Below are 27,786 nucleotides of genomic sequence, written 5' to 3'. Positions count from 1 at the left end.
GAAAGTTTTTAAAGGTAGCGAGCGTGTTGATTTATTGTGCTCTCTGCGCCAATACCAAGACATACTTCTACATTATTTATCAGGCAAATCGATAACCGATTCTCGTAAGAATACGCTATATTGTTTTTTTCCTTCTGTATTAATTGACTGTATTAATCATGTCCGAGGAGATTTCCTTTTCGTCAAATTAATCCGTTCACAAATCGATTCGATATACCAAAAGAAATGGGAATATATAAATAATATTGTATACAAAATTTAGTAATTATATTGGCTACTTTCAGCAGAAAAAGTAGTTAACTGTTGTAAGATTCTTTAATGCGATTAATTTATACATTTATATTGAGTGAGGAGGAACTCAATATAAAGATAAAACTAATCATATTAAAAACTTGTTAAAGCTGCTTTTTCTACTAAACGCAGTAATCGGCATTTTAGTTAAAGATCATGCGTGCTCTATCATCTCAGCTAATACTTTATCTCGTTTATTTACAGGAACAGGCTCACGATGCCAAACAACAGATCGCCACGAGTCCCGAGGATACGGAAGACATGCCTGCGGGACAACAGGGCCCGCAGGTACCACGACGGCGAGGCGGAATCTCAGCGGAGCCGGTCTCCGAAGAGGATGCCACCAGTTACGTCAAGAAGGTCGTACCTAAGGATTACAAAACCATGGCTGCCCTGAGCAAGGCCATCGCCAAGAATGTGCTGTTTGCACATCTAGACGAGAACGAGCGCTCCGACATATTCGATGCGATGTTCCCCGTGACCTTTCTGCCTGGCGAGGCGATCATTCGTCAAGGTGTGTGTTGCTCAAATATATCATCTTGTGCTTCCGTCTCGTTGGTTTGTCGCATTAATTCATGGAATAAATGAACGTCATATATTTTTTCAAGGCGATGAAGGTGACAATTTCTACGTGATCGATCAAGGAGAAGTCGAAATATTCGTCAATGGCGAACTGGCGACGACGATCGGCGAGGGTGGGAGCTTCGGCGAGCTCGCATTAATTTACGGAACTCCACGCGCCGCCACAGTCAGAGCAAAGACCGATGTGAAGCTTTGGGGTATCGACAGGGACTCCTACCGCAGAATTCTCATGGGCTCTACCATAAGAAAAAGGAAAATGTACGAGGAGTTCTTATCCAGAGTTTCAATACTGGGTGAGTTCGCTCGAAATGTTCATTCCCTAGAGAGGATTACTATCCTACTTTACGTACGTGTAAATCAAGCGGAATTTCTTCTCAGAATTCCGAAAATAATAGAATTTTCTTAGTCTGTTACAAACTTAAAATAGTAAAAGTAATCCTTATAAGATTTTTAAGGATGTTAGCTGGAATAAAATATTATAGGAAGATAAAATGGAAAGGGCTATCAATGATATTTACGATGCACTTTGCAGAATCCTTGGATAAATGGGAAAGACTTACAGTGGCAGACGCTTTGGAGCCGGTAGCGTTCGACGACGGTGAAACGATAGTCCGACAGGGTGAACCGGGTGAAGATTTTTATATAATCGTTGAGGGTACGGCGGTGGTCCTTCAACAACGCTCGGAAGGAGACGAACCCGCAGAGGTCGGCCGTTTAGGACCATCGGATTACTTCGGTAATATAAAATCCAGAACAGTTAATAACGAGTTTTCGTGAAAAGTTGATTACAAAATAATAAAGAGGACATATAGTTATTATAATAGCGAGATAATATCTAATATTTCAGAAAAACATAAGAATTTACGATTTTCTCTTTTAAGGTTTCTATTCATTCATCACTACTATTTTAGATTGACGGCAGAAGCGAAAAAACATAATAAAAAGAAATAGTTTCGATAAAACAATATTTGCAATTAATGGAATAGACTTATAAAATATACAGAAGACTGTTCTTGTTTCTGGGGGAAATTAAATCATATTTATTTCTACATAATTATTAATTTAACAGTTTGTCATAGTTGTCAACATAGCTCATTTCATTTTGTATTATGCATATTGGATAATTTATTTTCCTTCTTCAGTTGTATGATTATTTATTAATTAATGAAACAAAGGAAAATTTTCAATATATTTTACAACAAATCGATTCTATTGATTGTGTCGTAATAAAACACTTTCTTTTCATATTAAAATATTTTGCAAGAATTTTTATTATGTATTTTCTTGCTTCTGACGTTACTCACAATAGTAGTGGCAAGTGAACAGGAGCTTTAATCTATTTCTATCATTCGATTAATCACTAAACTTATTAATTTTTATGTGAAAATGTGTAAAATTGCACTGTAATCAATTTTATGCAAAAGAGAATTGAACTAACGACGTAAATTTTTTTTGTTACAGGAGAAATAGCGCTGCTGCTAGACAGGCCCCGAGCGGCAACCGTAGTAGCTAGGGGTCCGTTGAAGTGTGTGAAACTGGATCGGGCACGGTTCGAGCGGGTCTTAGGTCCGTGCGCCGATATTCTGAAACGCAACATCACCCAGTATAACAGCTTCGTATCCCTTTCCGTGTAAACGGACTCGGTCTCTCCGCATCCTCCCTCCTCTTCCTAACTCCAATCTCGTCATCGCAGGCACCGCTGCCGATCATCCCCGACTTCATTTTCCACCGAGAGCTACGTTATTTTGTCGTACCATAGTTAAATCTTTTTTTATCTGATTAATATTTATATATAAGTGAATTAATGTATTACGTCAGCTATCAATCAGATGTGTACACGCCATACACACAAAAAAAAACACAAACGGAATCGTTAGAGAGACGCTGTTAATATATTTACCATAAGGCTATTTACGCACTGTGTAGCTCGCGACTCGATGCCGACGCGCATGCGAATTCATATTGACGTTGATCTCTTCCGCGCGATCTGTTCCTACTCGTATAAGATTCTCGTGCATGAGAAATTATTAATCCGTTAACGTCTCTTTCGAGAAGCTAAAAAATCTAATTTTAAAAATGTATAAAAGAATCTGAAAAAGATTATAGATGATACCGAATGTTAACAATATGAATTAGAAAATAGATTCTAATTCGTAAGATTTCTTCTTGCTTGAAGACGTTAACGAGTTAATCTGTTTAATGGCATGTTGCGTGCATCTCACGTGCATTGTAGATATCTTTGATCGAAACCGATACGATGTGTCCCGACGTGATTTATAATCGCATCCCGAGGTCTACGTCGAAAATGCAGGCGCTCATTAAGCTCATATTATTGCGCGAATTCGTGATCGAACCACGTTAAATTATTCGAAAGCCATTTTAAAGCTTCTATTACATCAGAAGTGAAAAATTGTATTGCCTCCAGCTTTTATTCGATAGAATAAATTAGTGAGGTACACTCTCTTTTTATGCATTCACGATTAATAATTATGTCTACACTTATTTTTTATTTTGTATGTAAATCTCACATCCGATTAAATTTAGCAGCTTTTATTTTACGAATCGAAATCTTCAATGAATTTTACAAGTCTATTCTATCGAATAGAAGTAGTGACATGTAAAAAACTGAATTCTTTCATTGCAAATACATTGTAAGTATTGTGTAAAGCATATGTAATAAGTTTTCATTTCTGATGTAATCCGATATAATTCCAGTAACGAGCCAGGAGCCGTAAATATTATCCATCAGCGAGAGGATCGGCGTTAAAAACGATATTTTCTCGTTTACTGTTATATATTTTAAATGTTCTATGTTGTCTCGTGGATTGTTAAATTATTTAACATTTAAATTATTTTATCTACCGATGGCGAATCGGTACATATATAGATATATACATAATTAGCAACGGCAACATAAATGTTAGTCGCAATTTGCAATTGCGGACATCAAGAAACCCGTCGACCGTGGTATTTATTATTAAATGAAGCATCGGCGAGGCGAAGTCGAGGCAAAACGAGTCGCAATCTATATCTCCTCTAAAGTGCGCTAGGTTTATAGTACGACAAGCGAGACAAAAATGAGGTACAACGTCAGAAAATTAAATAATTTATTATGCACAACATCGTATTCGGATCAAGTATGATACAATAAGTCATTTTCCCTTTCCGAATCCGTGTAATGCGGCTGATGCACATTCCATGCGCGCGCGCGAGCGCGAGCGAGCATGTGGGCGTGCGTGCGCGCACGAATGCGAAGGAAAACCAGGAAGGTCTCGATCACCTAGAGAGAATCCAACGAGAATAGGACGACTCTAACGTCGAAAGGAGCATCGTCGCACCGCGTACGGCGCGTGGACACTTGTTAAAATTAATTATAAAATCACACACGATGAAAGGAACTGATGATGATACGCCATTCGTTTCGCGCGAGGTCCTCTCCTTGATCTTCGTTCTTCTGTCTTCATCCCCAAACCCAGACGTCTTCAACAAACAGTTCCATCCACCGATATTCCAGGAAACAATCAATCCTGTCATTTCTTCTTTCTTCCCTCTGTCTGATTTCTACCGATTTTCTTCGGGCTTGTCCGGGAAATGACACTTTATCGCGGATCAGGAATGCTCTGTTCTGAGAAGAGCGTCTCTCGAGCACGAACGGTATGAACGTCATCACAATGTCCCCTCAAACGCGACTCATGTCTCCGAATTCGTGAAACAAAATTCTTATCCGCGTTCTCTTTGAAGTATACCCTTCTTCAAAAGGAGAGAGCTAGCTTGCGTTGCGGCTCGGTTGGGTTGTTTTGCGTGTAGTTAATACTTATTAAAAGAACATTTGGAAAATCGATCGAAGCAATGAAGCGTGTGTGCGCATCACGCTACAAATGATTGAAAAGGAGAGAGCAGTCGTCTTGTCGACGAATCGTCCCCGAGTCGATAACGAACGAAAGATGGGTTTTTTTTTCCTATTGCGAAGACCGCAGATTGTACCGTTTGCGTTGTGAGTATGATCCTTGACGTTATACCGAGCTTTTTTTCTCATCTAATCTTTTTAGTGAGGTAGCGCCAAATGTGAATGGAAACAATCATCCGTCCCGATTTTTGTACAATTTCCAGGAGTCCCCGGTGAGAGTCCGCATCTATGTCCTCTTGAGATTATGTACAATTGCGCGCGGGGAAACTGAACGAGGGAGCATATATGTACAAATTCACAGTCGAAGTCCCAAGCTTTCGATTTTTGCGTCCGACGGTGATGAAACTGCGCCACCGCCGTGGGACGATGATTTGAAGATCGTTTGCAAGAGATAGAGCCAGCACACACGGGGTTTCCGAGGGTGAGAGAAATTTACGGAAACGATGTGTACCTCAGCGAAATGAAACATCTATCTAAATACTTGTATATATGCATATGAGTCACACAAGCGCACATATGCCGGAAACATATGCATATACACGTAATACTACACACGTGAGATTTATGCATGGTACGCGTGTGTATGTATGTGTATGTATGCATGAATGTGTGTGTGTGTGGCCCATCTTTTTCACGTGTTAAAATATCTTCCGCCACAAGGGGTAAAGGTAGGACAGTAGAGTGGCGTTGCTTTCTACCAACCACCTAGACTACTACTGCTTGCCTTGCAGTCGATTTGTTGTCGAGTGAGATCAGCGTAAACCAAGCCGAACTCACTGACAAATTCATAAAACTTGTCCAAAGAATCAAAGGCCAATTCTGCTACGACGAAATGAACCGCCAAATTTTGCCGGTAGCTAAACAGCAGAAGAAATGCAAATGTTAGATAATTGCCGCATATATAGTGACATGATAATGAATACATAAAACAGAAAAAAAACAATTAAATATGCAATTAACTTTCAGCTACGATGTCCTGTAACAGAAATCTGCAATTATAGTTCATGTGGTCCATGTTTCTTCATAGATATCATTTGTTAAAACATAGCGTTGATACAAATAAGCTGTTCTCCAAATCTTCTGTTTAGAAAACTTCTATTTAGAAAATCAGTTAAGAGATTGTATACTTTCTATTGTACTATTTTAATGAAATGATATAATCATATTTTTTACGATTCTACTTATCATTATTAAACAAAATTGAATTCAAAAATTTGAAAGCAAAATTGAAGTCATTAGTTAAAATACAAATTATTTTTATCAACATATAAAGTATACAATCCTATTTAATGAAAAATACAAAAATAATTATGCATCTAGATAATAATAACAGTATATATAGAAATAAGGTTTAATACGTACGACTTTATCATGAATTTCAATGCCTTCTTTCGCTCTCTAGCAACAAACCAATCCATCAAGAAGGCAGACATACACGGAGCCGTCCTATATAGTTTGAAAAAAGCATGGAAGTTACCCAACCACCAAGCCGATCGTATTTTCAACGCGTGTTTTATACACTCGTCATTTTTATCCTCTGGCGAAAGTGCTGCTAAAATTGTCGTTAAGTCTGAAATCGAAAACATTACAGAATATTTTTGTGTGTTTCTTAATCTCTGGAAATATTTGTGAATCTTCTGTTAACTTCGTTACCAACCTTGAGTATTTTTTGTGAAAATGTAATAGAGAATCCTATACGCAATGAATTCGCATCGATTTTCGCCACTGAGATCCTGATAAAGCATTTTCAGCTGTGTCTGACACTGATTAAACTCCTCGTGATCACCGCGTTCTAAAGCTACACGAGCGTGAGTTTCATATACATGAACTGTAAACGCGTCCCTGATACCTTGCACGGTAAGATCTTGCCGAATGGATTTTAATTGGTCGCAAGCATATCTGTAGTCCTGATCGACCAGCCAACGTTTCTTAACATGGGCCAAAGAATTTTGAAGTACACTTACCGGTCGAACTGCAGAAGGGGCAGGAGCCTGCAATATTATATAATTTCGTTAAAAAAAAACGTGATTAATTATATCACGACTGTGGCATAATTGATTTTATCTAGACTGTGTTCCACTTAACGCTTGCAACGTTCTTGGAATCATTTTATACTTGTTTATTAATTGTTAAACAAGAACAAATATTAGACGTGAGTGTTGAAGCGCAAAATGGAACACTCCACTAACTCATAATAAAACATTTCATGTTTTATTAACTGTAGATGAGAATAAATAATTTTGAATATTCATGTACCGTTGTGAGACGCAAGTAGGGCTTCTCTAGATCCTTGCACGTGCCAACGATGTGGAGTCCGGTAAAATCGAAGTCCGTGTTTGAGTCATCTCTAATAACGACGCTGCTAACAACCGTCCTGGAAATGCCACCGTTGAATCTGGCAGCGCGCTGTTGCAGCTTCTCCTTGGTTCCCAGCTCGTCCGTGTTGCCTGTAGCTAAACCAAATTCGGAATAGAAATGCGATTTAGCCTGCTTATTCTTCTTGGACTTCTTGTTGTGATTTGCCTTGTTGCGCGCGGACTTTTTCGTTTTAGGGGCCTTGTACTCGTGTTCTCGATCGCTAATGTTCGATGACGAGGATGTGCTGCGCCTGTTGTACCTGCGCGGCGGGCTACGTGTGCGCGAACGCGTTGATCTCGACCTCGAACGTGACCGCGATCGCGATCGCGAACGGGATCGCGACCTTGATTTGGATCTTGATCTTGATCTCGACCTCGATCTCGACCTCGTCCTCGATCGCCTGCTGTGTGTCACAGAGAGACGCGCGCCAAGCCGAGCCCCGAGTGAGCTGGAAAGGCCAGGCTTGCGCAGGCCTCCCTGTGCATTGACCAGTGGGCTCGCCAGAGGATTCGCCAGCTTTAACGCCGGCTTCGAAGGTTTAATCGTCATGGTCATACGTTCGCTGTGGATGCTGGGCAGAGGCTCCTTATCCCAGTCCTTCACCCAGAGCGAGCCGTCATTCGCGGCACGTGTGATCTTGCCCTTCAGTATGATTTCGACCTGATCCTTATCGACTGCCGTCTTACATTTCTCGTAGCATCGGTTTACATAATTCTTCAGACTGTCGGGCCAATCCCCGACCGGACTTTGAGCGACGGAGGGAGTAGTGCCAGTACCGGGGACCGCGTTGCTGGAAACTGTGGTGACCGGCACAACAGAACTAGGAGGCTCCTCACTTGGCGGCGGAGGGGCTGCCACTTCGCATTGCGTGGGAGGTAACGGTGGTAGTTCCGCAGGTTTTGCATTCGGCCCGTTAGGCATGAAGGGACCAATCGGAGCATTTCCCTGAAAGCTATTGTTGAATTGAGCTGCTAAATTTTTGTTCCGCTTACGTTTTCTCTTCGCGGCGCCGCTATTCCCGGACGGCACGTATCCAAGACCCGTTTTCTTGTTTGGTAAGTTGAAACGAATAGCCTGACCATTATACTCTGTAAAGAATTAATATTTTTAGAGCTATATATTCAAATTATACGTTATAGAAATGGGCGAAATATACCTGACAATAACAGTAAATATTGACGAGATACATTACATACATTATGATAGAAGCAATCTTTCAAAACAAAAGAACAATGGAACGATATTCTAGAACTCATAGTGTACAGTGTAAATAAACCAAACATGAGACTACTTCGCGTACGACAGAGAGAGAAAGAGAGAAAAACCACAACAAGTCTCTTTTCTCTCTCTAACAGACAAAGAATCTTTGTTAGAGAGTGAAGAGAGACCTGAGCTGTATTATCTCTTTGTCTCGCACGCGGAGCCAACCATTGTCTGATATATGCTGGATCTATATATTATGTCTATTCTATAATTCATTATTTTATATGTTATGTATTATTCATTATTTTATATGTATTATTATGTATCGAGATTTTCAAAATATTTTCTTTTTCGAAAACCCATACAACCCCGATTATTTTTACTATTAAAATTGATATATTATTTATACATATATAAAACTAAAATAACATATATTTATTAAAATTACTTCAAAATGTGATCAATTTTCCTTTTGTTGCAATTTTTTCACCCGTCTCTATTTATTTAAAATATTTTTTTTTTTTAATAACGAAACTTACGAGTATTATTATGCATTCCATTCCAGTTACCATAAGGGAACGAATTATACATCAATCCTGAATAAGAAGTCATCTGTTGTTGTTGTTGCATGTGATTGTTATGTTGTTGAGTTGATGGAGTTGTTGGTGGTGGACCGGGTGGTAATGGTGGAAGATCAGATTCATCATCTAGAGGCATAGGAGTACCAGGTATAGGAGGTTGTTGATGTAACTGTTGCTTTGTCTGATTGTTTCCCTGTTGCTGCTGTTGCTGCTGCTGTGGTTGCTGCTGCTGTTGCTGCGGTTGCTGCTGCTGTTGCTGATGCTGCTGCATCTGTTGAGGATTAAAAGTCTGGCCATATCCTGGCATCATGTGATAATAATTAAACATCTGTCCTTGATGCGGCACACCTTGATATCCTGGACCATACATTTGTCTGCAAAAAGAAATTGTGAAAGTTATCATTCGTAAACGCAACTCCATTTTATGACAATATACAACAGTATTGGCAAAAAATTTAATATCTTGTTACAGATTTTTATCTAATTTAGATTATTATTTGATACCAAATTTCCAATTATCGCGAGTTACTTAAATAACATCAATAAAAATGATTATTATAGAAATATATAACATCATAATAAGTAATAAATTAGCAATATATTATATTTGTACATTTAAGTCCGTGAGGACTAAGGACAAAAAATCAATCATTACAATTAAAGGATGCACTGGGTGCATCCAGAAGCATGACCGTTCACTGAGCGATTGTAGTGCTGAATGCATCCAAAGAATTTTATAATGGATGCATCCACCAATAGTGCAACAGATTATTAAGAGTCTATTTAGAAGTCCAATGTGATTGAGTGCATTCAATACTACAACCATTCATCTTCGATCTCTATTTAACTGCTCAATGCACTCATTATGAGGGTGCATCCGAAGCACGATCGCTCAATGAGCTTTTGTATCTGTTTGGTCTATATTTTAGATCTAATGGAATATGCTAATCAGAGCAAAGCTCATTGAGCTCTCAATGAGCAGTCATGTTTCTGGATGCATCCAATGGTTGCGTTCAGCGGAGTCATCAGTTGAGAGAGCGCTCGTTATTATTGTATTCTTCTAAAATGCTGATTGGATGATATAGAAAAATACACCAATAACAGCGAGCGCTCACTCAACTGTTGAGTTTGTTGAACGTAGCCATTGATTCTTATCTTTAGATCTAACCAATCACATTTGACTGACACTAAGGTCTTAGTGAATGGTTGCGCTCCTAGATATACTCAATAGTAGCAAAATTACTTTTGTTGAAGATAGTCAATAATATAACAATATATTAATGATATTAAAATCAAAACAAACTCTCGACTGACTACGTTTGCACAAAGAAGGTTGTCACAAACATCATTCGCGCATATATTGTATAAAACAAATCATCACAAATTGCGCGTCTTCTCAAAGTTTACCTTGTTAATATCATATTATTATATTCTTAAAAGGATAGATAATTCTTTAAACAAATCTAATTTTATTAAAAGTCTCATCTACAGGAAAGAATCACAGACAGATTATATTTTGTTTCAAAGAAAGTTCTAAATTGAAAGTTGATTGTGTATCTTGAGACGAGATAAAAATTACAAAAGTAAATGAATTTACTAAAATATTTATAATTTCATTAATCAATAGTAAAGCACAATTTTATAATTTTCATTTTGTTTCAAAATACACAATTCGAACGATTAATCTGATGCTGGAAGTCAATTATGTATTGGAATAAGGTGAAAATTATAAAAAGTAGTTAAATCCACTAGAATATTTATAATTTGATTGGTCAGCATCTAATAAATTTGCTCTTTTTTGTAATTTTCATTTTGTTTCAAGATATACAATTGCCTCCTACTTCAAATTAGAATAAAAAAGAGAGGGTGTGATAAAGTATGAGAGTGAGAGAAAAAGAGAAAGTATGAGAGAAAGTGAGAAAATTATACTTGTTCCATTCAAACTCATTGCATCATTATGTATCAAATCAGAATTGTCTTCGAAAAAAAACAAAGCTTTTGCCTCTCGAAAAATCCTTTGGGAATAAAATTTGACTCTAAAGAATGGAAATTGAGCCAGTCTGAAAATTGACTCAAAAGAGTGATAATTTTTACTGTAAAAGTTATAGAAATTGTACAATGCAATCTTCAAACTCGACATGAATCATCTTGCACATACATAATATATGTACAGATAAGGGCATTAGGATCTCTCACGTTACGTTCGTCTCGAGCAAGCAACCTCAACAATTCAGACTTCGAAGCGAGATCGTGTATCGCATATTGCGTGAGCGTGCGTAAACGTAATGGTAAAATGGCGAGTCTGACGGACGGAACTCCAATTTCGAGAGTCGTCAAGCCGTTGAGTCAACAGATATGGCCGACTCTTCGTTGACATACACCCATCATCGCGACTCACCCTGGGTACGGTGGAAACATGTTATGCATGTTGTTCGGCGGATACTGCCATGCCATATTCGCCATTGAACCCGCTCCGATCTGCGACTGCTGCTGCTGATGCTGCTGTTGTTGCTGCTGATGGAACGGTTGTTGTTGCTGCTTTTTCTGCGACAACGCTTCGCCTTCTGACATGCCGTGGAATATAAAAAATATCAGAAGAGCACGGAGATGGCCGCCTCCCCCTCCCTACTCGTGGTGCGTCGCGGATCGCAATTTTTCGCGTCGTCGTCGAGTTACCGCGAGTAGAGTCACGGGCGTGCGTGTGCTCCGATATAAAACGGAAAGAAAGAAGAGAAGAGAGAAACCAATAGGGATTCACTTGAAAAATCCGTGAATTCTATATTTCTTCGTATTTACTCCATATATTTCGACTCGAAATGCTTCTACGCACAACGCGCGACGTTGACACTCGGAATCGCGTGAACACGAAGAGAAGCACGAAGGAAAATGGCCGGAACAGGATGAAATGGAACTCGGTTGATAATGGTTGAGCCTAGAGTCACTAGATAAAGTACCGCAATAAACTAGAGTCCTATATTTATAAAAGAAGCGCGACTAGTGTTAAGTGTTCTGATTGGTTATTGCAATCATGTAATTAGTATATATAGCCAATCATGAACTTATCTCTGTGTATTAAAAATGACTGCTTAATGGATAATTGGTAGGTTTCATAGTCCGTCTTGCAAACAATGCTATTTTTAATACCTTTTCTAGTACTTTTTAGTACTTTTGCGATACTGACATAAGTCGGTTTCGCTTCTCTTCTAAATATCATCGACGAGATACTATTAAAGATCGACATCCTTATGGGAGTTCGCGTTCTTGTAAATATTGAAGTAATTAAAAGTTAAAAATTGATAATATTGTACTAATTTTATGTGAAACTTGTTCTCAGAACTTTTGGTGATTTTTCGAGAAATGCATAAATATATTGCTATATAACTGACGATTTTTCGAGAAATACAATCAATTTTTTTTTACTTCAAGCTAATCCTATAAATTTTCAAATATTTAAAATTCAATAAAATTCGAAATGGAGGTCGATTTAAAAAATAAAAATAACATTGAATTTAATCTATCTTTAATCTATAATTTGTATGAAAATTGAAATGACGGAGATAATTTCTCGTTATATATCGAGTTATTAATTATAAGTAAGTTATAAATTTTTACATTAATTTCTAAATAAGAAACATGACAGTTAAATCATTTAATTGTCATGTTTCTTATCTATGTTCATTAAACAAAAATGCATTAATTCAATAAAATAAATAAATAAATGTATTAATTTAATAGAAACATGATATAGGAAAGATTGTAATATGACTCGACCATCTTGTCAAATAATAAATAATTTAAAAAAATCTCTTATTTTTTAAATTGTAATAATGCAATATATATATATAAATAAAAGATGATTATAGAGAAGAAATTAAAATAGGTATTTAAGAACGCGACAGATTTGTAACTTCTAACAATGATATATTTTGGAACATATTGTCAATGGGGGATATAGACATTATAACAGATAAACTATATTTCGAAATATAAGATTCCGATGTTAATGTTAGCCAGCGCCACGAGTTCGCTATTCCGTCCGGTATAAGTGCGTATGAAGGCGAAGAAAGATGAACATGACAAGCAAATCTGAATAGGAAACGCAATGACCGGATTTGGAATTACGAACGCTCGCTGAAAGAAATTAGTTAAATATTCAGCAAATCTGTAGGCAAAGTACTTCGCGTGTACAGCTATTTTCTATATTGTATAACTTATTTATAGGAACGAGCTAAATATGGAAAATCGCGCAAATGAACAGTTTCGGAAAAATACATTGTTAAACGGATACAAAAAAATTAATAAATTAACAACATTCACAAAAAGTTCACTTTTACAACTTGATCAAAATAAAATAAATCTTAATTTAATAAATATAAGGGAATTTTTATCGTGATTCATGATGTTAACAGAGAATACATTATATTAGGGATTTAACGATCCACTAGTTTTAGAACAACCTGTAGTTTCGATAAATGACTGTAATATAGACCTGATCGCGCCTCAGATCTTTTCCAGCTCTATTCCATTCTTACTTAATTAATTTACTTATATAGAATAATTGTGCAGTTCTTGGTAATTCTCCCGACTTTAAGCACAGAGAATGCACGATGAATATGATAGTGTCGAGAGAAGAAAACAGTTATTCAACGTTAAATAGTATAATATTAGCAAATTAAATCTCCCAATTAATTTCAAAAATTAAACATTGTGTTGATAAGAATTAAAGCGTTAAACTTTAAGCTCGATATATAGAAATGTTTTGTACTGAAACATAAAAATTTATAGTAAGTCATAATAAATTTTAAGTCATAAAGCAGCGCTTAAATCATCAGCGTCGTTCTATGCTTAAAGTCCAGATCGGATATTATTTAATTCTTATTATATTATTACGATATATTATATCGATCGAAAAAAAAAACATTCAGAAAGATGTATAGGCAAAGGTACATTTTTACATGATAAACATTCGTGTGACGACGGTAACAAATTCATCGAGAAACGGTTCTTTCCGTTCAAATATTTTAGGTCCTTGTAATCGAGAACGATAATGAATACTTTGACCGTAGGTATCACATAAAAGATCCTGACGTTTTGTAGACTAGAAAAGTACAATTGGCGTTAAACACGCTGTGATATAATAGAAGAGCGGACCTTTCTTTACATTTTCTCTATGTTACTTTGTAGGCACTTTCTACGAGTAACGGGAGACTCTCGAAATGCGATGGAAATCAAAACGTTTCCTCGACATTAAAATTATTTTTACCCCGTCTCCATATGGCGTAACGTAACCATCCGTCTTATATTTAAGAAACTAAAGAATAATTAGGCAAACGTTTGGAAAACGTGCAATTTATTCTCGCGACTGCTATCGAGAATAATACTTTATTTCTTGCTTTATAATTACTGTATGTAGTTCTCTTATCATTATTGTATATATTTGTATATATATTTATATGTATCCTACTCTTTTATTATTTCTTTCTAGTTGTTCGTTCATTATGGATTTATTGCTTTAAATATAATTGCGAACCGATGTAAGATAGTCACATAATAATATACAGTGTTAAATTTATATCGCTATAGCTAGTGATTGGAAAGAGATAATTGATATATTTATTAAAGACACTATAGATCTGTCGAGCTGTCGAAACATGGCATTCATATATCCATTATGTATCAAATAAGCTTTCTGCACATACGACATTCTCTCACAATCAGAAATATCTATATTCTATATAGATAAATTTTCACAAATCGTACATTAAATGATTTGTAAAACATAGCATCTATTAGGGAAGTACAGCTACAGTTACGAATGTTTTAACGACTGTAGCTCGATACTAATTCTCCGTCTGCAACCTGAGTCTTTTTTTGGCACACAAACAAAATTTCATTTCCAAATTTTACTTTCATTTTTGCTCAAAATTTTAATTTTTATTAATTAAAGATTTTAATATTTGAGTTAAAAACTATTTGGTAATGTAATTAAAATATAGAAAAGTAATTTGAATGCCTTTTTTTGAAAGCCGAGAACAGTAAAAAAAATTTAGATTATATAAAAAAGACCCAGTTTGCAAATGCAGGATTAATAATACCCATGCTTAATTTGTAGAACTTATTACCCCCATCGATAATACTGTATTGATAAACAAACTATTTCAATATCCGACGTTATTTTTGAGTGAGCCGTCTAATTATAGATTATAATTTATTGCTGTAGAGCAATTATATATAATATTATTTTGACATTTTATCGGACGAATCAATATTTTTTTCTTTCAATTCAATTATACTCTTTAAAGCATTTCTTTAAGATGGCAAATTAGAACGTCTGTATTGAAGTGCAATAACTCTTGCTTTTTTATAAATACTCTAAATATACGAATGTATAATACGATTCTTTTCTCATTAACGAGAAACGTAAAGTTGATGCCTCCTTTAATTTAGCTACTTCTTGTTCATGGTTTTTAAGGCACCTGTATATATGTATGGTACGCAATACAATGTAAGTATATAAATAATTTGTTACAACTAAGAAAATTATTCGCTATTATTGTAACTTAAAAATCATGAACCCACTTGTGTGTTGATTCCTATATATATAAATTCGAAATATCAGCTTAAGGTTTCAGATACACGATATTGTAACAGAAGCGCAACTGAGATATTATTTCTAGCTGAAACAGCATTACTAAAATATACTTAAAATGCATTTGTAGAAGTAAATTATATATAATTATATGTACTTGAGATTACGTGTTTCTCAAAAAATTCAAAAAGGAATAAATACGTGTAGCAAAAGCAGTTAACATAATCACATCGCAGTTGGGCGATCATTCATAAATACATTACTGCTGCTTCTAGAAACTCGCGAGAATTCTTATACCTACATGCGTACAATACGATAATAGCCGTTAGATTCATATATATACTAGTGAAATTGGCTTTTGGTAGGATGAGTAGAGTATATAGTACCGCTTGGTGATTTTTATATGTAAACGATAAAAATACCTTTTGGATATATTGACTAGTTTCTGTCGCTTCCTCTTCCTCGTTCTTTTCTTGCATTTCCCAGCAACTTTTCAGCGCACGATCTAATCCGTACAACGATAACAGAACACAAAAGTGATCCACTTGGTGATTCGTCGGCAATAACGTTATTAAATTTATATTACATCTCATTACGGAGTGGTCGATGTTAAAAACGTAGGGTCTACCGCGGCTACCTTCGCGGTAAGAAACGCATGCATACAGAACAACAAGTTTTGCAACTGGGAACACTCCAATTCCTGTTGAAATGTACGCAAAACATAAATACACATTCCTCTATGCGTATAAGGAAAGCAAATTGAAAAATTGAATGCAACACTGCTCTCTTTAACCTTTAAGGGACAGAAGTCCTATTTTTTAAATCTTACACCTCTTTCTTAAATAAGATTTATTATTCATTATTTCGTTGTACTTCTTGCCTAAAAATATGATATTGTTTTAGCGTCATAGTGATTTTTCTATAAAGGTTAATATATTTTTGCCCCAAAATGAAAGAGCAATCTCTCAATCGAGAAATTATATTTAATCTTCTTTTAAAAGAAGCATGAATTGGACTACAGTGTTGCAATAAATCTTTCAGTTTCACCAAAAATTTGTATTTACCTTCGTTTCGATAGTGATGCTATCCGGCTCTTGGAAGTGCAATTTAAGTCTACTTTTACCATCGTCACTGGACCCTCTCAATTGAGAAAATTTGTAACGCCACGCGATCTCCCCGATTCCTTCATACGACAACGTAAATCCTTGAGTCCACTCTAACGTTAGACCGGCACTTCTGCTGTTGAAAGTTACCGGGAATGTTTTACTCTGCAACAAGGAAAGAAAGACGTGAAAAGAGAATGATAAACGATAAAAATAATTTGGAGAAATTATCACGAGTGTCATGACGGACCTTTAAATGTGTAACAGCTGAACATATGGCGGTATGCCACGCCGCTTCGACCCGCAGAAGTTCTTGCCTGGTTTCAACGCTCAAGTAACGCGGTGGTTTTCCTGGACTCTGCGCCAAGAAGCAATGCTGTCGCTCATCCACATTCTCTGATTCGCGCATCACGCGGAACATCGTCTGGTATACTTTAAAAGTCAACGCGCAGCGAGACCAATCGCCTATATTACACTGGAAACAACAATAAGAAGATTTAATTCAATTCTTCATAATATTAATAAATTGACAGCTTTTTAAAAATTCAAAATTACTAAAATAAAAGGAACTGACACATACAGGAGGTGTCTCGAACAGCAATAGATCTGGTCCCTTTAGAGCCAAGAATCTCGGTCTATAACTCTGCCACGGTTGATTACTATTACTCACTGCTTCGTTCACCCAGCCCATGTACTCTATACGTTCGCCAACTCCGAAATTACGATTGTACAATTTCATCTGGAATTGAGTTCAAGCTCAGCGTCAAATAGTTAATTATCAAAGCAACTCGGAATATTATATGCAGAAAAACATGGCAATAGTACGGTCGTATTGTTTGCATCACCTGCAAATGCGTCAATCCTGTAATGTTATCAGTTATATATTTTAACCATTGGCTAAGAATAGCACTGTCATCGCAATGTATCACTCCTGTACGTGCTCCATTAAGTCCTCTCACTTCGAACGCGTTTCTTCTTAGTTTGTCAGTGCCGAATATGTATCTCGTCACATATGCCATCATTAATGGAACTAGAAAAGTGTCACATTAATTATTAAGTATTTTACAAACAAGAGTCCCTACTTTCATAATCCGCATCTGAATTGTGACTACTTCAAATTCTTACAATTAATCTCAGGTCTTGTATTCAGGATAACAGAAATCACTCCAAGACCTCGGAGAAAGAATTAATAAATTACATTTGAACAATTCGACTATTTGAATAATGCAACCAATGATTAGTTAAATCTTTCTTCATCCTAGATCTTGGAACGATTTCTAGCATCGTGGATACATTGATTGCGGCAATCTTTTTTAATATTTGAAATACTCTGTGCATACAAAGTAAAAAAAGTTTCACATATGTGACATTAAATATAGGACATAAAAGTACGAAAAAGTTTTTTTATTTTGAATATTTTAAATATCTGATACACATATAGCTACCTGTAATTATGTCCACCCATCTTTTATACTGCATCGAACTGGAAGATGCATTGGAACTTTGACGGCTATGACTGCATCTAGGACTACCCCCTTGTCTGTTAGGCGATATCCATCCATCTTCCGCTGTACCATTGGCAACATTATCCAGCTTTTCTTCCTTTTCTGTTGGTAAGATTAAAATATCAGAAGGATGCATAAACCTCTATTGTCATATGTTATTTTTTACAACAATATATAATATATAATGCAGTACCGTTCTTTTGTAGAAATGGTTTGGCCGCTCGATAATGCTTGACCGTTAGAACTACTATATCACCGGCATTCCTCAAAATATTGACAGCGTCGTCGTGATTGCACGCCGTAATATACTCGCCATTCACTAAAGAATCATAAAACACGAATTACGTAATCTAATAAATATTCTTTTATTGTTTATAACACTGTTTATAACATTGTTATAAACAAAGAATCTGGTAGATTCTAATCGCTGCAAATATTATTATGGAATAAAATCGAAGTCAACTTTCGTTTTAATAAATACGGACATCGGCAGAAGCAGAAGTTGAAATCGATACTCATTAACTGTACATGGTCCGTTCAACTATCGTGAAACTGTCAACTGTCGCGTAACTATAATCGATACAAATAATAAGGAACAAGTATTAATAGCGGATATTATATCATTTTATAGATAGAAATAATTTAAGTATTAAGTACAGAAAGCAAAACAAAATACATTACACGATGCAAAATCTTACGCTTATATTACGAAATATTTTATCATTATTTGAATGGAAAAATGATCATTTAAGAAATAGAATAGGCAATACAAATAATAATTTAAAATAGGTAAAATATCGACTAATTTTGCTAAGCAAAACTTGCTAAACAAAAATTAGTAATTAGAAAGGTTAAAAATACACGAGCAACGTTTATTGGATTTTTAAAAATAAACTAGTTTATTAAAACATACATTAAGAATTAAACTAGTTTTTTATCTATAAATGAATCGGAAACATTTCAACTGTACTAAGTCTTTTTCAGTCCATACACAAAAAATAATTAAAAATTGAAAAGAAAGATAACAATATATGGACAAATAATAATATTTAAAATATAAAATGATCTCGCACTCGTGATAAATTTGATAACAACCTGTATATTGACATGAAAATTATTTGTCGTTAATACCTTTAATAATTGCGTCTCCAACAAAAAGCTGGCCACACTGATCGGCGGCCTGACCCTTATAAATTCTCGATATGAGTACAGGAAGCTTATGTTCCGCTCCACCCTTTATACTCAGCCCCAAACCACCGACCTTTTGCCTGGTAATTTGCACCATGCGCTCCTTAGCGTCCAGAGGTGGCTTATTGTGATTCGCTGCCTGCTAAAATGTATTCTCGTCTTTGACACGTTTTATATCGCCCGTGATCGATAAAGCACCGGTGGGAAACGATTGAACATCATTCATTCGGGAAATAGATGATAACACGGTTATCGAAAGGCACTCTACCTCGAGATCCTCCCGTTGAAGCTTCAATACTTCCATAGACAAGTGCAAACGCATCGGCACGGGTTTACTCTTTCCATCGCTGACCGTCACCATCCCCGTCCGCACCTATCGATAATAAAATCAAATTGACAAAAGCTATCTGTCGTAAAATTGCCTCCACTTTATTCGTTGGAAATGGTTGAAGAAAAAATATAAGCTTATATCTAAAAAGGACTTTGAAGACATCGTTCCCTTATTTTAAAAGTGAAATACAACTCAAAGAACTTAATTTTCAAGTTAATATAAATAAACATTATAAATAATATTATCTTATCAGCCACAAAAGTTATCAGTGAGTTAACTTCATTAAAAATTCAAAACCGTCACAATTAAAAAAGATTTTTAAATCGTAAAAACTCAAAAAGAATAATTAATTGTTTTTTAAGGGTTAAAACGAAAATGATAAAAATAATATTTTATTCTTGTTAATTGCTAATCTTTCGGTCAGGTTAAAAAATAGCTTAAGATACTCAATTTTTTGTGTCATTTTTGAAGGGAGTAATATGAACTGACTTTATATATACATATAATGGAAATATCCAAAATATTGACTTTACCTATACTGCAGAAATATCCATTATAATTATGTCACAGGGACAGCCTAAAAATGTCGCGACCTCTGTAAGTTATCCATATAATATAATATATTCGGGATATTCCTGCTGTGTAAATATCAAATTATGACCAATTTCATTAATTGACTATTCATCTTTCAACAAATTTGTCAAGACAATTTCTTAGAGATATCCAATATTGTGACAATTTTTACATCTAAAAATAATGTGATACAATCTTCCATATATTAACTCAACAAAGCAGTTTGCATTTGCAACAGGAAATTGAAGTAGGAAAAGTAAGACCCGGGGGAATACAAAGAGAAGGAATAAAAGTTTTCTTAGAGAATTCTTAGAAACGATGCACTCGATGCGGAAGTATAGCTCAAAGATTAAAGGAAGAAATAATGTTGTTACAATACATTGTGTTACAATGATAACGGTAACTAATGAGCTCCGACAATATTGATTGATTAAACCGTGCAGTGTCATTGTACAGCCGAGGATGCATTTATGCATGAGAAAGTATCTCGATAAATTCTTAATGGAATTTCTATATTCATTGGGCAACGATCGGCCTTAATTAGTCCAAACAGCATTATCGTTATTACGTTATTTCCTATTTGCCGCCCGGCGAACCGATACAATTCACCCCCACGCTACAGTTAACCCGCAAGACCGCAATAGATCGGTTTAAATTAATTCATATTTGTCAATTTGCCATGCGGCTCGACAGTAACCGCGTTTCGTTCTCGTGATTTGCAAATATCCACGAGGATAGTTTCCTCCTTCGCGTAACGACAACTCGCTATGTCTTTGTTCAATTAATCGATTTTTCCTTTTCTCAATACGCGAACGAAGGCTCTCTAAATTATTCGCCTGCAAATCCAATTCCGGTCATACTCTTTTCCCCGACGATGACAGCTATAAGTGATCTAAGGAAAAACAGCTAAATGATTAAGGAAGCTAGCGTTCGCAGGCATATCGCAACTTGACAGAATTTCAGCGAGCTATCCATAATTGATGAATTCTTTGATCAATCCGGGAAGCAAATTGTCCCTACGAAAAATATCGACGAAGAGATAGTCTCGTCGCGAGAACATTGCCAATTTTTTTTTCTTTTACAGGACCAGGCAGAATAATTATTATGCATTAATCGACGTTGCATTTTTAGATAAAAATTGGAATGCAAAGAAAATGGGATACAAAATATACGTCGGGCGAATTCATTTCACGGGAATTTAATATGCCATGCATATGAAAAACTGATTTTAAAGGTATTCGCAAAAAGGGCAAACTAAATCTATATATGCTTTTGCGTTACGGCGAATGAGATCGATTTCGCTCGTGTCAAAGAAAATTGTACTAGATTGGGTCCTCGAATGTCCCGAAGAGACGCTAAACTTGTCGATTGGGCATGGTATGTATATTAAGTGACAATCGGAAACGATGGCCGATAAACGAGAGAGAGATTTTCAATCCGTTAAATCGGCAAAACGGGACACGGCGGATCTATTTTAACGCAATTATATATGCTATATTTTTAGTAAACGAGTTCGCAGCGTTATTCGTCATTTATCATCGTTAACAATTTGTCCGTTCCAATTAATCCGACGCTAATTAATTATTATCGGAACGCTGAAGCGTCGAGGATGTATAGAATTATGAAAAACAAATTGGTAACGTTACTACAAATAGAAATAAATTTTCATGAAATCCGTGAAATATTTTATTTCGTAAGCTTTAATATAAACTCTATACATATATATTCATGACTATATTTATGATCTTACATTTTTAAAGCACTCGCAAATATCACTATATCTTACACAGAGAAAATAGTTTTGCTAAAGTATCTAAAAATTTTGATAAATGTACATTTAAAAATAATTTTATTGGATTTCAAAATAACTATATAGAACGTTCAAATTGATTGCTACAGAGCAACCAATAAAATATTTGGTATTTGTGGCTATAATTACATGTTATAATTTAATTAATGTTAGTAATAACTATACGTAAATTCTGTTAACAAATATAATAATTGGAAATAAAAAATAACTATAATTATAGTTGTTATTATCATTTAAATGGTTGCAATTTAATTTAATCATATTTTATTAGATGAGTGCAAAAATTCGTGTTCCATTTATTATGTTCAAACAGCTGCAATTTTGTTAAAAATAAATATTTAAAAAAAAAGTTTTTAAAGCTTAAAATCTCTACTTTCAAAGAATTACTATATTTTTTTAATTTATGTGAGTTTTGTAATTTTTACGTAGAAAACTATGAGTTAAACAAAACGGGAAACTTTTTCTTTACTTTATGAGCCTGTCATATGTCCAAAAAAAATTTGCAAAAATTTTTGAATTTCTAATATAAAAGCTTAAAGTTTTCTCTATAAAATTATTTTTAAAAAATGTTCCTACGATTTTTTACTAAGTTGTTGCGAATTAAATAAAAAGAATTTTTACTTTAATTGTTAACTCATAACTCCAAAAACCATCACAATTAAAAAAAACAGTTTCTTAAATTCTCTCATCAGATAGAGTAAGGCTTAGATTTTATTTTATTTTTAACAAAAATAGCAGCTGTTTGAATTTTGAATAATAAATCGGGCACGAATTTTTGCACTCACCTAATCATTGTGTCTCCCAGAAAATTACTATAAATTATAGTTAAATTATAGTAAATGTAACATATTCTTTATGGTATCCAGTATTTGGTTGCCAATTACTCGTGTATATATTTGTTGATAAAACTATACATAAAGTTATTATATATATTATTATAACTATTATTATTAACATTATAATAGTAATAATCATAGTTATAATAACATATATAATTACAGTTACAAATATCAAAATTTTTTTCGTAGTATAGAATGTCAAAATTTTTTACAGCATTGTTCATCATATTTGAGTTTCCTATATTTAATTATTTTGATAATAAAATTATTTTCTAATTTAGATAATCTAGCTAAATTTTTAGATACTTCAGCAAAATCTTCTTTCATTTTAAACTCACGTTTTAATAATGGCTGAATATCATCGTCAATTCTTTTTGTAATCTTATTACAATGTTCTCTCGCCGTGAGTTATACGCCGCGTAATTGCACGCGTTAATTTTGCATTTTATTTGCGAAAAATTAATGGCGAAGCAAAAGTTCGACTCCAATCTCGACAGAAGTTACACGTTTTCTGTTGCATACATTTTCCTGTAAATTTACATTGCGCTGAGTATTATCGGGTTTTGCATTCCTCTCGTTATGACAGGCTTTTCTGTAATGACCAAAAATACGCAGCGCAAAAATGATCGACGTTCGTGCTATTTGTATTCCTTTCTTTTTCACAGGACAAAATGAACATAAAACTTGATCGTTACAGAATACAGAACTTTGCTGCAACTTGACAAACTTCTCACTCTTATATAACTATTAACTCTTATATACTATTTATGGATGACAAAATCGCAATATTTCCAAGAAGATAAAAACGAAACTCCGCGGCGTTACGTTATATCTTTGGATGTATCAATTTATAATTCAGAAGTACGACATTACTCCGTTATTAACGCAAAAGTGATTAAGCGTTGCTCGTACCGGCGGCAAGAGGAGATATCGATCTTTTCCACGGAGTCGTGTTGGACGGCAGACACCGAACTGCCAATTTGCGGTATGCGGGAGCGTTTATCAAAGCGAACGATAAGGCTTGCTTCTGCGAAGACATCAATTAAACGCTATATTCGGGGTTTTCCAGGCCATAAACCCCGGCGTGTAGAATCTAGCGGTATTAAAGCGTTCGGAGAGCCAATTTCAACGCATAGGGGCCAATTCCCGTACGAGCGTTCGTTAAAGTTAGTAAAGATTTAAGCCGATTTATCCCAATTTTCCCTTCAGCTTTACATTCATATACATTTAAAGTCTATTCTTTGTGGATTAACTAATATACACTTGTCGTACTTAAAATAAAATAAATATATATTTGGAGTTTGGAGCCACATGAAAGAAAGAATTTTAATGCAATCCAGTGAATGCAGTTAAAAACTTTGTATTTGTGTTAAAATCGACTTATTAAAATGTTTGTGTTGAATTTTAATGTCCGAGTATTAATTTAACATAATGTGATTTTTTTTATGTTACTGAAACATTTTGTATTATATTAATTTTCAACATTTCTAAGTATTAAAATAACCCAATTTATAAGTAAACAATTAATATAAAAATAATGAATTTTAAAACGTAAATTCTAAAATAAATTAATAAAATGTGTTTTAACATATTATAAAGGTTAATTTTAACACATTGAAGAAGTATACTTCCACAATTTGCTTGCAAACTGTGTCAGTATTACATTTTTTTTATTAATTTTTTATAGAATATCTATATTATTCCATACTCATCTTGTGTTAAATTAACATAAAAATTGGATAGACTGTTTAGGACACATGAAATATGTTAAATTTAACATAAATTTTTAAAATAACATAATTTATAAGTAAAAACAATTAATATAAAATAATTAATTTTAATGTAAATTCTAAAATAAATAAATAAAATATGTTATTTTAACATATATATTATAAATGTTAATTTTAACTAAAGAAGTATGCTTTCACAATTTGCTTGCAAGGTCAATTGATTTGTCTACTATTGACTATTACTGACTGTGTCAGTATTAAATTTTTTGTATTAATTTTTTACATAATATTTATGTTATTTATCATCTTGTGTTAAATTAATATAAAAATTTAAGTGGACCGTTTGGAACACGTGAAATGTGTCAAATTTAATATAAATTATCCAACTATAAAAACAAAGAATTCTTAGAAATGAGGATGTAGAAACCTAAACTTATCTTTAACCGACGTTTATGAGAATGGGCCACGGATCGATTCTACCAATATTGGTCGGCGTCGATTCTACAGTCTATCGCTACATCTATATCGTATAGATACTACAATTTAGAAGGAAATTGATGAGGCCACAATTGATTCCGCATAAGAGACCGTAGAGAAGGGAGACGCGGCGAGCCATCACTATTTTCCGGTGAGCCATCCGTCCTTCACAGGAGATTAACAACGTTAATATCGTGCGATCGGAAAACATTTCGTGCACCTGTAGCGCCAGGAATTTCATTGGGATGACATCGGAACGTGCGCGCGATGGGAGCGATTAGCGAGATGCGTCAACCGACGCCGACTGACGAGATAATACTGGTCCATAAAATTTTCACAAGTCCGAAGTACAACACTCTCGGTTGTGTGTATCCGCGTCCGATTAATGTCTAAAAATACGATGAAATGTTAAAATCCATTCATTTATTTGCATTTTGAATTACAAGAAAATGTCCAGTTTTTACGCGCATATAAAATAAAATAATAGTTAACTTATGTAATGAAGAAGAATTCGTTTTTAAAAGTGAATCCGTTACATGTCATCACATGCTTCATTTTGGAAGATGAGCAAATTAAACTGGCTCGCCTACTCGCACCGTTCAAATTGTCTCTATACATGAACGGTTGATGGAATTAAAAATATCCACCTAATTATGGGAAATTCCAACGATATTACTTCATCAGTACATACGTACTGTGTGTATCTGCGCCTGGAGAACGACGGTAATGAGACCGTCGCAAAGTTACGTGCAACGCGACCCGACTAAATTGCACCACGGTCGCATACACAGCTCTTTTGACCTTTCATCCGCTTTTATCGTATGCAAAAACACCCAGGCCCTCGTTCGCGTACATAGCATGTAGCGGCAAATGCCACCGTGACTGCGATGTATATTAACGTTGAATGAAAACGTGGATAAACGAAACCGAAAACGCTAGGCAGAAACGAGCGAGATAAAATGAAATTAACACTTCTGCAAATAGTACTATATTACGTTTTAAATTTTCTCAAATTTAAAACATGAAAATAGGAAAAATTAACGACGTCATTATTAATACAATCATATTATATTTAGGGATTGGATCGTAAAATTACCGGATACCGAATATCCGAACAGAATGTAACATCGGATATCCGAGAAGGAAATTTCTTCGAGATGGATATCCGATATTTTCCGAATATCCGACTGGATTTCGAGAAAGTGTCTTCTAAAAAAAAAGACCTATAGAGATAAAGATTGAAATTTTGTAACAATGAATATACAATACTTATTTCTAAAATATTTGTATAAGAAAAAAATCAACAATTTAATGATATCAAATTTCAACTGGATATATTCCCGAATGATATCCGGATATCCGGTCGGATATCGGAAAAAAGTATGGATAATATCGGATATCGGATACTTTCTTGATATCCGGTGCATCCCTAATCATATTATGAAGAAATATATTATAAAGAAATCTACATTAACTTTCCGGCGTTGAAATCGTAATCTATAACATAGTTGTTGCACAGAAAGGATAGTTTTATTAAAATAAAAATTTAACTAGATACATCTGAAAACAATTTTGTTGAACATCCAACTAATTATGTAGGACGCTGGTTGCTAGAATGACGAAACTTTTTGCAGCATTACTCACGTTTGAGTTTCCTAGATTATTATTTTAATGGTTCAACAAAATTATTTTCTGCAAACGCGCGCGCGCGTGTATTTAACTAAATGTTTAGATACTTCAGTAAAAAAGTTCTCTCCGTGTGATGCTGGGTCTGTAAGATTTATAAAATAATTTCTAAAATAATTAATAAATGAGGCTCTAATCAATTTCAAGAAATCAAAACGGTACACCTCGTATAAAAAAAAAGAAATATCAATACGGATTCGTATCCACTGTGCACACTGGTGCATATTAAAAACCGTACACTGATTTAATCTGAATGTATTATACAAGTGAAATGCAAATATTTTAGTTTATAAAATACAAATTTTACCTAAAGGCACAATAAAGTGATTGAGGATTTCGCGGTTTAATTCATTTCTATATTTAGATATATCAAACCCACATTTTTACGTCAAATTATGTACGACGGCTTTAATGTGTACCCAATGCGCACTGAAGTGCATCCAATCGAATTTGTTATAAATACATTTTCATAAGAATTTAATAAAAATAAAATTGGCAGATGTAATATAAAAATTGTATTGTTTCACATTTTGATAAAGAGACTTATAATCGAGTGAGTTCAATAGATTCATCTTCAACTCTGGAGAGTTAAAGAAATAATAGCGTCGAATTTAATATCGAGTCCTAATACCAAGGGAACGGAAGGTGAAGATAGAAATTAGACGAACCCCGTTCGGTTTCAACCGGATAGAAGTGTTATCGATCGAAGGATCTTAAATCGATCCTTCGGGAGTATAGTTGTCAAGTTAATTCCGAGTCGAAGCTTCGATTCATTTCGCCCCCGAGACACGAAGTGTTCGATACACGTCGAATACACGAGGGGCCATCCAGGAATATCCGGCCGCACATTTGCGCATAGCGAGCGGCACTTCCTCGAGACGCTTCCCCGATCGGGGATTAATGCACGCGTGCTGCATCCAAAGCACGCGGCCAAGTGCAAATACGAGTGCGAATACATTATTGATTACCGAAGATCAGCGGACAACAAGAAGGAAAGAGATATATATATATATATATATACACACATATATAG

At 34.8% G+C, this 27,786-nt stretch overlaps 3 protein-coding genes across 10 annotated transcripts in view; 1 reads left to right on the top strand and 2 right to left on the bottom strand.

Annotated features, from left to right (window-relative positions):
• The window catches only part of LOC108754476 (cAMP-dependent protein kinase type I regulatory subunit), a 13,991-nt gene extending 10,290 nt beyond the window's left edge, over nucleotides 1-3,701 (top strand). Inside the window, exons 2-5 of one of the 2 annotated variants that reach the window (XM_018496767.1) lie at nucleotides 496-805; nucleotides 900-1,166; nucleotides 1,406-1,609; nucleotides 2,335-3,701. In XM_018496767.1, the coding sequence (XP_018352269.1) occupies nucleotides 496-805; nucleotides 900-1,166; nucleotides 1,406-1,609; nucleotides 2,335-2,507 (954 nt within the window). In that variant the 3' untranslated portion in view covers nucleotides 2,508-3,701. The remainder of the gene's footprint in view (nucleotides 1-495; nucleotides 806-899; nucleotides 1,167-1,405; nucleotides 1,610-2,334) is intronic. The other variant, XM_018496768.1, reaches the window with a different exon arrangement.
• Nucleotides 3,702-4,832: 1,131 nt separating this feature from the next.
• LOC108754475 (leukocyte receptor cluster member 8 homolog) lies at nucleotides 4,833-11,821 on the bottom strand. Of its 2 annotated transcripts, none has more exons than XM_018496765.1 (6): nucleotides 11,321-11,821; nucleotides 8,872-9,296; nucleotides 7,037-8,226; nucleotides 6,438-6,771; nucleotides 6,143-6,350; nucleotides 4,833-5,637 (listed from the first exon to the last, which is right to left on the bottom strand). In XM_018496765.1, exons 1-6 carry the CDS (start codon nucleotides 11,491-11,493, stop codon nucleotides 5,475-5,477), a joined length of 2,493 nt encoding a protein of 830 aa, XP_018352267.1. In that variant the 5' UTR covers nucleotides 11,494-11,821; the 3' UTR covers nucleotides 4,833-5,474. The 2 variants fall into 2 exon arrangements, with proteins under 2 accessions (XP_018352267.1, XP_018352268.1); XM_018496766.1 differs by having other exon boundaries at nucleotides 8,881-9,296.
• Nucleotides 11,822-15,752: 3,931 nt separating this feature from the next.
• LOC108754577 (gamma-1-syntrophin) overlaps nucleotides 15,753-27,786 on the bottom strand; it is a 14,736-nt gene continuing 2,702 nt past the window's right edge. The window contains exons 3-11 of one of the 6 annotated variants that reach the window (XM_018497002.1): nucleotides 19,576-19,680; nucleotides 19,251-19,449; nucleotides 18,313-18,438; nucleotides 18,060-18,221; nucleotides 17,460-17,644; nucleotides 17,189-17,353; nucleotides 16,865-17,089; nucleotides 16,576-16,779; nucleotides 15,753-16,211 (exon numbers count right to left, since the gene is read on the bottom strand). In XM_018497002.1, coding sequence (XP_018352504.1) covers nucleotides 16,104-16,211; nucleotides 16,576-16,779; nucleotides 16,865-17,089; nucleotides 17,189-17,353; nucleotides 17,460-17,644; nucleotides 18,060-18,221; nucleotides 18,313-18,438; nucleotides 19,251-19,449; nucleotides 19,576-19,680 — 1,479 coding nt within the window. In that variant the 3' untranslated portion in view covers nucleotides 15,753-16,103. The remainder of the gene's footprint in view (nucleotides 16,212-16,575; nucleotides 16,780-16,864; nucleotides 17,090-17,188; nucleotides 17,354-17,459; nucleotides 17,645-18,059; nucleotides 18,222-18,312; nucleotides 18,439-19,250; nucleotides 19,450-19,575; nucleotides 19,681-27,786) is intronic. The other 5 variants (XM_018497007.1, XM_018497004.1, XM_018497003.1 and 2 more) reach the window with 5 other exon arrangements.

The sequence above is a fragment of the Trachymyrmex septentrionalis genome, unplaced genomic scaffold (assembly GCF_001594115.1).
Source record: "Trachymyrmex septentrionalis isolate Tsep2-gDNA-1 unplaced genomic scaffold, Tsep1.0 scaffold8, whole genome shotgun sequence".
Taxonomy (NCBI): domain Eukaryota; kingdom Metazoa; phylum Arthropoda; class Insecta; order Hymenoptera; family Formicidae; genus Trachymyrmex; species Trachymyrmex septentrionalis.
This window is presented reverse-complemented; position numbering and strand designations above follow the sequence as displayed.

Coding starts and splice junctions, on each gene's coding strand:
- LOC108754475 (XM_018496765.1), bottom strand. CDS start 11,493: ATGTCAGAAGGCGAAGCGTTGTCGCAGAAAAAGCAGCAACAACAACCG. Junction 9,297..11,320: donor ATGTTTCCACCGTACCCAGG/GTGAGTCGCGAT, acceptor TTCTTTTTGCAG/ACAAATGTATGGTCCAGGAT. Junction 5,638..6,142: donor TTGAAATTCATGATAAAGTC/GTACGTATTAAA, acceptor TCTGCTGTTTAG/CTACCGGCAAAATTTGGCGG.